General features: G+C 38.7%; 1 protein-coding gene and 1 non-coding gene across 3 annotated transcripts in view; one reads left to right on the top strand and one right to left on the bottom strand.

Moving 5' to 3' along the window:
- The first annotated feature begins 697 nt into the window (after positions 1-697).
- Positions 698-12,997, top strand: part of TPK1 (thiamin pyrophosphokinase 1) — a 343,195-nt gene continuing 330,895 nt past the window's right edge. The window contains exon 1 of one of the 2 annotated variants that reach the window (XM_021692761.2): positions 698-756. In XM_021692761.2, coding sequence (XP_021548436.1) covers positions 714-756 — 43 coding nt within the window. In that variant the 5' untranslated portion in view covers positions 698-713. The remainder of the gene's footprint in view (positions 757-12,997) is intronic. The other variant, XM_021692762.2, reaches the window with a different exon arrangement.
- LOC123326442 lies at positions 4,195-4,324 on the bottom strand. The gene has a single exon (XR_006541102.1). It is a non-coding gene; the product is annotated as a U6atac minor spliceosomal RNA (small nuclear RNA).

The following is a 12,997-nucleotide window of genomic DNA, read 5'->3' as shown; positions in this document are numbered from 1 at the left end:
CCTCACTAACTGCAGCGAAGAGCGCTGGGCAGAATCACCACAGCCAGCTGAAGGGCCAAACTAGCCTCGAAGAAGGCTGCGGGAAGAAGGAGGAGGGCGGACGTCCAGGCGTGAACGACGCCGGGGGCGCGCGGCTCAGCGGGGACGCGCGGCCCGCACGGGCCCTCGGCTCCGGAAGGGGGCGGGGCCGCCTCGCGCGCCCATTACTTAAGCCTGCGAGCGCCTGCCGCGTGCTGCCGAGGCTCCTCAGCTGAGCTCCGAGCGGTCGATCGCTTTCGCTCCCGCAGTCCGCGCTCCGCTCGCCGCTGGCTCCACCCGCCATTGTGTAAGTGCGGCCGCGGCTCAGCGCGCCGCCCGTGGTGTGTGCGCGCGGGCCGCGGGATGGGGCGGGCAGCGCGACGAGGGGGGCGGCCGCCTCCGGCTCTCCAGTCCCCGGATGGTGGCGGTGCGCGGGGAGAGGGAGGAGGGAACGGCTCCCGGAGGCACGCGAGGCGCCTGCTCGCCCCGCAGGCCGGCCTCCCTCTTGGCTCTTCTCCGCGGAGCCAGGCGGCAGGGCCCCCAGCGCCGCGGCTCCCTGGAGCTCCTCCTGGAAGCCGCCGCGGGAGCGCGGGATGGAAGCGGCCGGCGTTCTGGAGAGTTTGCGCACTGTTTGATTAGATAGGCATTCTAACGTGGGGTTTCTGTTTCTTTAATGCAGAGGCCTGTAGTCCGATATGGAGCATGCCTTTACCCCGTTGGAACCCCTGCTTCCCACCGGTACTGTACTTTTTCCCTGTTGCAGTGTCACTGACCTGCCCCCTCCTCGGAGCCCTGAAGGGTTAAAAGGGCCTAACTCTAGACCCAGAAAGGTTTCCAGTCGGCCTCTGGTTCCCGAGTTCTGAGCGCTTAGGCATACTACCCAACTTCCCTTCTGCCTTCGTTTCCTCCCCTGAAAAAGCGGATAGATCTCAGTCCTTGGCACAGAGTTGTGAGGACTGATTACCGGACGCGTTCCACCTGGAGAAGAGTGAGCGCCCTGTGCAACGTTAACCCTTAGGCCTCGAGGGCAGCTTCAGCTAGTCTCTAACATCGCAGATCCTTAGCCGCCAAAGGGGTTAAGATCATTATTGCCTCTCTTGCATTTTTAATCCATTGAAAGCCTCCCTGAGCTTATCCAATACAAGACGTTTTAAAGCTCTAACACTGACTTGAGGATTTTTATTATTTTAAAGTTTCAAATTATCGTAATTCACAGGGTTATAGATGAGAGGTATGAGTTATTGTGAAGCTAGCATTCATTCTGTGCAGTAATTGACTTACGTGGTAATTTCTTAATATCAAGTATATTTCTTTACCAGTTTTTCTTGGTTGTGTAGAACTTGTTCATAAATTTAAATGGAATGCATAATTTAATGTTTAAAGTTTTCTATAGACACATGAATAAATGGGTCTACTTAGAGTATTGAATTTGATTTGGACTTGTCCAGTTGTTCCCCATCCTGGGAGTATTGGTGGTAAAAAAAAAAGGATAGAAGTAGGGGACCTTGACTTCTTAGTCTCCAGTCATTCACTATGCTAAGTTTTTCACATATACCTTTATATCTTATTTGCAAGTGAAGGAAAGCAGTAACAGAACGAGAATCTGAACCCAAATCTGTTTGACTTGGTTAAGAGGTTGAGTGTTTAATTATTACTCTAAATAGCTTTTCAAAAGTTGGGAAAAGCAATGGCAAAGATTTTGTGAAATAAAGTTCTTAGTAACCTAATGGTAGCCAAACAGCATTTCCGTGAGTAAATGTTTGATCCATGTGGCCTGTTGATGTTCAGTATTGTTGTGAAAACCTAAGTGCTTTATTGTGATAAAGGAAATTTTCAGCTTTTGATATTTGTGGGCCCTGCTCCTGGGCTCCCTGGGAAGCTGCTATACTTTAACATTTACTAAGGTCAGACTGACTCTGCAGAACCTCAAAGCATGGGCTCTCTTTGTGCTCTGAGCACATATTGTACATCTGCTTTGTTAAACAAACAAAAAACAAAACACACCAAAAAGGAGCAGTCTGAACACAAAAGAAAAAGAAACTTCCCTGTTCCCCATAAGATGAAAGTGCTACAGCCCTGCATATTGTAGAAATTTAAGATAAGGTCTGCAACTTTCCGAAATGTTCTTTGTCTAATTATTTGTAACTTTTTACTTAAAAATGTGTATAATCCTACACCATACTTTGCTGGAGCATTCTCTTTGCAAATTTTGTGTATCCAGGGCAGCTGTCTAAGACTTGGGCTTGAATAAAACTCTCTTGTTTTTTGGAAATTCTAAAAGATTTGTTCATTTTGTGGCAACATCTGACTGAAGATTTCTCGTGTTTTCTAGGTTGAAAAGAATATATCCCAGAGATAGTGCAGTATAGTAAAGCTTGGATTGAGGAATCAATCTCTGGGTTTAAACCCTAGTTTTGCCACTATTTACTAGTGTTAACAAACATTAAGCTGAGTGAGTTTTAAAGATATAATTAGGTTTATTTGATTCATGAAATCAGGCAGCATCCCAGCTAGTAAGTAGAGGGGAGCTCCTAAAGGCTACAGAAAGGGAAAGGTTTGTTGTGTTTTTTTTTTTTTTTTTTTTTTAAAGGTGGGACAAGGAAATGAGAAAAAAGGATTGTTTGGGATGAGGTCACCTTCCTTTGGGAGATGGAGAAAGGCCAGTAACAGATGACTTCATTGGTGCCGACCAGACAATTTCTGACTGAAGACTACATTTCTGGGTGAGGTTGAGACTGCAGTTAGATTGGTCTAGCATAAGTGACTCCGTTTTTGAGCCTGTGGTTTTCTTTTTAGCACTAATTATCAGACCTTGTATTTCAGGTTTTTCACTGGTAAAATAGGAACACTTAACAGGATTGTTGAGTATAGATTGGTTGTAATACAAATAAAGCACTTAGCATCAGTAGTGATAAGCTATTCAGCAGTAAGTCCAAGGGGAAAACAAAATGGCAGTTGGATCTCCGGGTCAGTGCTGAGATGGGAAAATACTTGGAGCAGTAGACTTTAGGAAAAATAGGCAGTTCTGCTTGCTCTGTTTTTATCAAAGGTTAGTGGAGAAGGCGCGGACGCGTTAAGTTGGACATGTGTAAGCCCCTCTCTGGAGCAGGGCATATAGAGTAACTGTAAGAACTATAATATCCTTTATGAAGCACAGATCCACCAAGACAGAATCCAGTGCTCCCTTGGGATTCTCTGTGATTTAGTGGTTCTCATAGTTTCTTCCTCCACTAAGGGTGAAAGTATGTAGGGATTTCTGCCTCCTCTCAGGCACTGGCCTTGAAATAAAGGCCTGAGGCAAGTTTGCAGTTGGCTATGGATACCTGAGAGATCCTTAAAAACAGAACAGTGTATTAGGAGAGACCAGTGCATTGCCTGCCTTTTGCATGATTCAGCAAATATTTAAGTTTAACTTTAGCAGTATTCCCTTCATCAAGCAGATACTTAATACTTACCTAGTAGAGAAGTAGCTTTTCAATCAGTAACTTCTGTGACTGATTGGTAGATGTGATTTACCTGTAATGGCTTACTCAGATTTAATACAGTGGGCTGTCCACCAGTTAAGCTCGTTTTAACTAATTGCCAGGTGGACCAAAATGCTTACATCTCTGGGATCCTAGCTCAGATTTTTTAATCTTTTTTTTTTTTTGGTGGGGGAGGATAAATAAAGTAAGTGCTTGTTTAAAGAAAAACTAATGCAGTTTATGAGTTTCCTGTAATCCCTCTTCTAGAAATAACCATTATTAACAGTTGGCATATGTTCTAAATATTCATTTTGTTACATATACCTCAGCATATTATGAGCTTTATTTTACAGAAAATGGATTCCTATTATAAATTGTTTTGTAATTTACTTTTTTGGGACAGTGAGTAAATTTTTTTTTTACTACATTGTATGTGTTCTGTTTTTTTCAAACAAAATAGAAGTGTTTCTGAAGTGAAAAAGTCCATCCGACTTACCAGAGATGATCATTCTAAAATTGTTTTTGTAAATTATGTTTATATAAATAAGATAGGACTTATTTACCCATTTCCTGCAACTTTTTTCACTTACTCTGTTAAGGTCCATATGTATAGGTATCCCAAGTTGTCTTTTTGATTTTTTTTTTTAACTTTAATTGCAGTGTAGCTAACATAGTTTCTGATGTACAATATAGTGATTCAACAAACAAACAAACAAAACGATGGCTAGATGCCGCAAAGTAGGTGGCAGTGACTTAACTGTATGTGTGCTTGTTGTCAGGCCCGAGGGCCCCATCCATCCTTGTCAAGGGGAGTACTCACCTTCTCTGCTTTCATACAACACCCCAAGTTCTGTTTTTTAATAGGCAGTATAGACTCAAATGAACTAGTCTTTCTTAAAAGACATTTAGGTTATTTCCAGTTTTTATTGTTACTATCTATAATGCTATTTTTGATCATATGTTATTGTGTGTATATGTATATATCAGTAGGATAAACTAGAAATAGAATTGTTGGATGAAAGGGTATGTTTGCATTTCTGTATCAAGAGGAACTGACAACTAGCTAGTGTATATTCTTTGGTAGTAGGTGCAGCAGAGGTACAAAAGTGGAAGGTGTGATCCCTTCTATCCAGGAGTTTATAGTCTGGTTGGAGAGTTGAGAACAATATACGGATTCTAGTTAGATGTTGAATTGTGTATTATAGGAACCCACATAAGGAAGGGAGGGACTCGGGAAGGAGATGAGGGCAGTTTGGAGTAGGCAGGAAATCACGGAATGGGTAGACCTCAGCTGTGCCTCTGCAAAAGCCCTGGACTTAAATTGAGAGCAGCCTAGGGGGAGCAGAAGAGTAATGCGGGTGATGTGCCCTGAGTGAAAGCTCTGTGCTCCCTCTGACCAGGTGTGAGCTCACCTGGTGGTGAGTAAAGAGAATGAAACTCTGAGTAGGTTGGAGAGTGCAGGTGGGCATTTTGGTTGAGGAGTGAGGGTAACATCAGATTGTGGAGGATAGAGAAATTTAATGCAGGTTAGGAGATAAGAAATGCTTCTGAAATCTTCTGTATCTTCTCCCCCCTTGGAACATTCTACACAAAGCTATCATCCATGTCATGGGTTTGCTAATCATATATGGGTTAAAGTCCTTCTCCTGGACTTGAAGATGCTCCGAGTTCTGATTCCTAACTACTTTTCCAGAACACATTTTATGTTTCCCTGTCTGCCCAAGCCACATGAACACGTGTTTACTTATGTGAACATTTGTTCCAGCTTTAATACTCATGCTTTATCTCATGCTAAATTTATCCCCTAGAATGTGCTTTTCTAATCCTTAGAATTAGTTTTGAATTTTAGCCATTTGGTGGATATCTAGAGGCATCTCTGTGATTTTAATTTACATTTCCTTTATGGCAGAATGCTTATCTTTTGAGTGTTTATTGGCCTTTTGCAGATCTTTTGTGAAACATTTATGACTCTTTGCCATTTTGCTATTGGGGGAGGGGAGGTCTTTCCTTTTATTTATTTTTGTTATCTCCACACCTAACATGGGGCTTGAACTCACGACCCTGAGAGTTGGTGCTCTACTGACTGAGCCAGCCAGGTGCTCCATCTTTACTTTTTTACAAATAAATTTGTAGGGGCGCCTGGCTGATGGAGCATGTGACCCTTGATCTCCGGATTGTGGGTTCAAACCCCACATTGGATGTAGAAATTACTTGAAAAATAAAATCTTTTAAAAAAAAAATCAATTTGTAGTTTGTTTTCTATAAATTGAGGTATAATTGACCTAACATTGTATTAGGTTCAGATGTACAGCTTAATGATTTGATATGTGTATAGTATTGGAAGATGATTGCCAAGCAGGAGTTTCTTTATTCTAGATTCAGTCCTTAAGATTTTTCTCATCAGTGATCTACAGAGAATGAGAGTTTCTAAGGACAGTTGTTGGGAAGATTTAAGACTAGCATTTTAACACTGATAAATAGCAAGAATTTTTCTCATTTCCTTCTTAACTTCTTACCTAAAGATTTTTGTTTTAATTCATGATGAACAATATTTAACTGGTATGGGCATACAATTGCTATTTTAAACTCTAAATATAGGTGACTTTTCAAAATATTATAAAGAGGGACTTTTTTTGTGTTCTTCAGTGTCTGTGATCATTTCATTTTTTTAGCATGAAGCTTATATTCAGAACTCCATATATTTGAAAGTAAAGTTGATTTATTATAAACACCTGAGAGCTAAAATAAAAGTGAAGAGTCAAACCATCTTCAGAATCATTATTTCACATGTGCTTATTTCACAAATGTAAGACACAGAAGACAGGTTTTTATTTCTGGCTTAATAAAAATATTGATATTTTAAAATTTTTATATTTTTATTTTTACAACATAGTACATATGCGTTATAAAAATTTAGAAGGTAAACAAAAATGAAATAACAGTGCCATGTTCTAGCCTCTCAGAGATTACTGCTGTTATTGCCGTGTATGTAGTGTGTGTGTTTATATCCCTCCAGATATTTGTTTATAATTATAGTGAAGTATTTTTAAACCTAAATGAGAACATACTGTAAGTTGTTTCATTCAGTTCATAACTCTTTCTACCTAAAATTTCATAGTACCTGTCCATATTTAAATTTTCCCATTGTTCCAAAATAACTTTTCCAGTTGCTTGTTCCCAACTGGGACCACCTGTTCATTTTTTCAGTCTTTTAAATCTAGCTCAGTTCCTCACTTTTTAAATCCTCTTTTAACATTGAATATTGACCTTCTAAATCACTTTTATATCACTCTTAAATGGATCTGATGGAATAAAAAATACAGCAGGTAGATATGAGACATTATTCACTTAATATATAAAAAAACTGTAGTTTTAAAAGTTCGATTTTATTTTCTCCACCTAATTTGATCATCATAAATTTATGCTAGAAAGCCTTTTATCTATCACTTGGTATTTCTTTGCAAAAAGATTATATACATTTAAATTTTAAAAAGATTCCTGTGACCATAATGCTCTCGGGAGTTCTTTCTTCTAAACTGAATTACCATGGTTGAGATTTATTCTGAATTTAATTACCATTTTAAGTCTTGTTAGTACAACACTTGATCAAGTCACTATAATTAAAAATTTTTATTAAAATATTTACATAACACCGCACTAGGCATAGTTTTAATGCTTTAAGAGGGTGAAGCCTATACAAAGTCTTGGAACTAGAGGACTAAGGTTTGTCTTTTAGTCATTTACAAATTAGGTGACATTGGGCATGTCACTTAATTTCTTAGAGCCTTAGTTTCTTTATGTAAACTAAGAATATATCCAAACATAAAGTTCTTGGGCAAATTTAAGATAACGTATAAAAAGCCAGTTTAGGGCTCCTGGGTGGCTCAGTTGGTTAAGCGACTGCCTTCGGCTCAGGTCAGGATCCCGGAGTCCTGGGATCGAGTCCCACATCGGGCTCCCGGCTCAGCGGGGAGCCTGCTTCTCCCTCTGACCCTATCCCCTTTCATGCTGTTTCTCTCTCTCTCAAATAAGTAAGTAAATAAAATCTTAAGCTGGCTTTTTTTTTTTTTAAAGTAAAGTAAAGTTCTATGCAAATGTAAATACTTTCCAGTAGATGAACTTTATTATACTGAAGATTACATTTTGGACTCTTTATGTTCCTTTCCCCCCCCCCCCCCTTAGGGTGAGAGAGTGGGGGTGGGGAGGGGCAGAGGAAGTGAAGAGAATCTTAAGCAGGCTTTATGCCCAGCTCAGAGCCCAACTCGGGATTTCAGCCCCTCTCCTTGGCTTGCAGTTAGATGCCTGTCTTCTGTGTCCTCATGGATTGCCGGTTGGTCTGTGTGTTACTTGTGTTCTAATATCCTATTCTTATAAAGATACCAGTCCTATTGGATTAGGTCCACCTGTATGATTTATTTTATTTTAATTATCCTTTTAAAGGCTCTATCTCCAAATAGAGTGACATTCTGAGGTACAGGTATAGGACTTCAGCAGGTATTCTGGGAGAACATGATGCAGCCCCATACAAATTAGGTATGTCGTTGACTTTTTCAGCTGAAAATTTTTTTTGGTTGTCTTGGTCCATATTTCAGAATTGTCACGATTACTAAATAAGAGGTTTTTAATGTCACTCCAACAGAATATAGCTGGTATATGAATCAAAAAGTCAACTTTGGTCTTACTTAGTTGCTGTTGTATGCCTCTATATAAAGTTCCTTTAATGCTTTTTGAGAATCTATTATGTACCATACTTCAGTAGATGCTGTAGAAAAATAATTTACAAACCTTACTGTGAGGAGTTCAGCCTGCAGCAGGCCATTCAATACAATAGAAATGTAATTTCATATGTAACTTAAACTTTCCCAGTAAGCCCGTTAAAAAGATAAAACAAATGAACTTAATTTTATATATTTAACTTAATATCTAAAATGTTATTTCAATATGTGATCAGAATAAGCAATTATTAATGCAATAGTTGACTTTTTTAGAAAAAGATTTTCATTTGACAGCATGAGTGAGAGCATGAGCTAGGGGGAGGGGCAGAGGGAGAGGGCAAGCGGACTCTCTGCTGAGCAGGGAGCCCAGTGCCACAGGGGGCTCAATCCCAGGACCTTGGGATCACAATCTGAGCTGAAGGCAGACACTGAACCGACTAAACCACCCGGAGCCCCAGTAGTTGACTTTTTTTGTACTAAATCTTCAAACACCAGTGTGTAGTTTACACTTGCAGCACATCTGAATTCACATTGTTAAATTTTCTTCAGAAATACCGATCTGTATTTAATGATTTGTGATATCTAGATGTTAAAAATTTGTCATTTTATTCATATCAGCAAGGAGCAAATGATACTCAAAATTTTGGAATATATTTCATACACAGGGAATAAAATACTCCTTTCCTAAGGAAAAGCCTTTGGAAATGGATATTGGAGATAGAATTGGGACTGAAACCTGGGTTTTCTGACTATATATTTTTCCTAGAATCGGCGTGGCATTTTTGTTATTTAAATTAAAGCACTATGCCTGCTTTGAAACTTGGAAAACTTCCAGGTTTTTTTTTTTTTTTTTTTTTAAACTTTGTGGATGGCCAAGAAATCTCTGGCTAAAGCTACTGCTTAAGGATTGTGCTATTTTTGTTATCTGAGGCTAGCTAAGATATCTAAGAGACAAAGTAGTGGATTTTTGGGTTTCAGGGTTAATCCTTTTACTCTACTCTCCTGCTATATTAGAAATCCATCCCAGGTAGTTGTCAAGTCTCTTAAATGTTCAATGGGAAATTTACTCCTTTGACTAGTGACACTTTCCTTGGTGTATAACCCATATAATTGTTGGAATTCTTTTTATTCTCTTATATTTATTTCTAACTTGCTGAGACTTGCTGCTGTAACTATACTTCATGTGTTTGATGTAGTTTTTTTCCCTGTACTTTAGTTGATTTTCATATCTACTTTTTGTCGTTCTTTTAGTGTCATATTTGATGACAAAAATGTTTGGCTTATCCTCATTGTTAATGGGCAAATTGTTTCTTTTGCCTTAAGTAATAGCTCATTAACTTTATAAGCCAGCTTTTCCACATCATCTAGAGAATCAATTTCCTGTGTTTTACTGGTATTATGTGTAACATCCCCACCTTATCTTTCCATATTAGCATTTTAATAGCTCCATGCTTCTAGAAGCTAAAGCTTCCAAAGTGAGTGTAAAAATAATCTTAATTATCTAAAAAAAAATGTAAATTGATACATTGTAGCATTATCAGAAATAAGGGTATTCTTTTAGATGAAACCATTGAAATACCAAGTGATGTTATGAGGGCAGTTTTAATATTCACAATGCTAAAATGTTATGGCTTGATCACACACACAAAAAATCTGGGTTTTGATACATTAACACCAGATATCTTTTGAGGTTTTCTAGGAAAATGAGGTGTGTTTGTGCATTAACGTCCCATCAAATGAATTTTATTATCTTTTTTTTCTTGGTTAAATCCATCAGAAAGAGTTATTCTTCGTAGGTGGCAAACAGATGCTCAAACAAATAGATTTCATTCTGAGAGTATTCCTATGTCTTTATCATACCATGGTCTTTGAAGGTACTCATTTATCGCAGTGGAATAGTTTCTTTTGTTTTTATGACTTCCAGAGAATTTAAGCTTTTGATTTGCTTTTAGGTCATGTGTAAGGTTGTGGCTTCTGGCCCAAGGGCTGTTGTTTTGAGGCAACTTTATTTTTCATTTTCAAAGTAGGAAGACTGTTGCAATTTATTCCTGATGTTGTGAGTGGTGAATGGTCTGCGTAGGGAGTGGGGGGCAACTTGAGGAAACCTAGTGTTTGCAGGGCAGGTGTGTTTTCTTTCGTGTCCCTCTGAGAGAGCCATCTGGCTTCTTTGCTTGAACACGTTCAGTTAGCTCTGTGCATTTGAGGAAACATACACCATTGTTGGACAACTGGTTGTTAAAGATGTGTATTTAAAATAGGCTGAAATAGACCTTTCATTCTCTTATTTTCCTACTATAATGGTACGGAAGACTTGTACTTGATTTCTACTTAGCTACCTTCAGATACTGAAAAACCTTAACCAAACTCTTCCTCCTTTTTTCTCTTCTTCCACGCTAAATCCTGTAGTCATTCGTGCTGTGATCATTTGAGTCCCTGTACGAGGAGCTCTTCTAGGCACTGGAAGACATACTAACAATTTTCTTTAGTTTCATACTTTACAGATCCACTAACCCAGTATGGGTATCCGTAATCTACTCCTGGAAAATCAGGTGTTCTTGTCAAGAATGCTTATTGGGAGCCTTTTTTTTTTTTTTTTTTTTTTTTTTAAGACTTCTTTATAGGGTAGTTCTAGGTTTACAACAAAATTGAGAGGAGGGTTATATAGGTTTCCCGTGTGCCCCCTGTACATGCATAGCCTCCCCCATTATCACCACCCATCAACCACAGTGGGACATTTCTTACAATTGGCAAAACCACACTGATACTACATAATCACTCCCAAGTTCATAGTTTATATTGGTGTTATACATTCTATGGATTTGGACAAATGTATAAAATATATCCATCATTATAGTATCATACAGAGTATTTTTACTGCCCTAAAAGTCCTCTGTGCTCTGCCTATTTATCTAAATCTTCCCACCCCTAGTAACCACGTAGCTTTTTATTTTCTTCATAGTTGTGCCTTTTCCAGAATGTCATAACTTGGAATCATACAGTATATAGTTTTTTCGGATGGACTTCTTTAACTGATTATGCATTTAAGGTTTCTCTGTGTCTTTTTATGGCTTGGTAGCTCATTCCTTTTTTAGCACTGAATAATATTCCATTGTCTGGAGTTACTGTGGTTTGTATATACTCTTATCTACTAAAGAACTTCTTGGTTGCTTCCACGGTTTGACACTTACGGAAAAGGCTGCTGTAAACATTTGTGTGCAGGTTTTTGTGTGGACATAAGGTTTTAACTACTTTGGATAATGCCTCGGAGCATGATTGCTGGGTCGTATGTTCACAGTATGTTTAGTTTTGTACAAAACCACCCAACTGTCTTCCAAAGTGGCAGTACTGTTTGGCATTCCCACCAGCACTGTGAGACTTCTATTGCTCCACATCCTTACCAGCATTTGGTGGTGTCAGTATTCAAGATTTTGGCCATCATTATAGGCTTTGTTATTACATCTGTGATAGTGTTATTTTTTATTTATTTATTTTTTAAATATTTATTTGTCAGAGTGAGAGAGCACAAGCAGGGAGAGAAGCAGGCCCCCTGCTGAGCAAGGAGCCCGATGTGGGACTCGATCCCAGGACCCTGGGACCATGACCTGAGCCGAAGGCAGACGCTTAACGACTGTGCCACCCATGCGTCCCATGATAGTGTTACTTTAAATTGCATTTGATGATGTGGAACATCTTTTCATATGCTTATTTGCCTTCTGTATATCATCCTAGGTGAGGTGTTAAGGTCATTGGCTCATTTTATATTTGGGTTGTTTTCTTATTTTTGAGTTTTAAGTGTTTCTTGTATATTTGAAATACAACCCTTTATCAGATGTGTCTTTGGCAGATATTTCCTCCTTCTGTGACTTGTCTTATTCTCTTGGCATTGTCTTTTGCAGAGCAGAAAATTTTAATGTTAATGAAGACCAGTTTATCAATTATTTCTTCCAGGGGTTGTACCTTTGATATCATGTCTAAGAAGGCCTAACCATACCTGAGGACATCTAGGTTTACTCCTCTGTTGCCTTGTAGGAATTTTATTATTTTGCATTTTATATCTATTTTGAGTTGATTTTGGTGAAGGATGTAAGTAAGATCTGCATCTAAATTACTTTTTTGCCTGCAGATGTCCAGTTGATCCAGCACCATTTGTTGAAGAGGCCATCTTTGATCCAATGTATTGCTTATGTCGGAAGACTGGTTGACTGTATCTGAGTCTGTTTCTGGGCTGCCTTATTTTCCACTGATGTATTTGTCTTTTGCCAATACTACACTGGGAAAGCTTCAAGTTTCTTACCATTAAGTATGATGCTTGCTCTAAGTACTTTGTAGGTAGTCTTTATCAAGTTGAGAAACTTTACCTCTGTTTCTAGTTTACTGAGAGTTTTGATGATGACTGGGTGTTGGATTTTTTCAAATGTTTTTTCTGCACATAGTCCTATAATCCTATTATTTTTCTTTTTTAGTTGATGCAATGGATTACACTGGTTTTTCAAATGTTGACTCAGCCCTGCATACCTGAAATCTAACTTTGTTGTCATGTAGAATTCTTTTTATACTTTTCTTGGATTCATTTTGCTAATATTTTGTTAAAGCTTTTGCGTCTATGTTCATGAGAGAGATCAGTCTGTAGTTCTCTTAAAATGTTTTTGTCTGGTTTTGGCATTGGGGTAATGCTAGCATCAGAATGAGTTAAGAAGGATTCCCTCTGCTTTGATCCTCTGAGAGAGATTGTATAGAATTGACATCCTCTCCTTGTCACATGTTTGGCAGAATTCACCAGTGAACCCATCTGGGTATTGT

Source organism: Neomonachus schauinslandi, chromosome 12 (assembly GCF_002201575.2).
Source record: "Neomonachus schauinslandi chromosome 12, ASM220157v2, whole genome shotgun sequence".
NCBI classification, from domain to species: domain Eukaryota; kingdom Metazoa; phylum Chordata; class Mammalia; order Carnivora; family Phocidae; genus Neomonachus; species Neomonachus schauinslandi.
The sequence above is the reverse complement of the archived record's forward strand: the minus strand, read 5'-3'. Positions and strand labels throughout refer to the sequence as shown.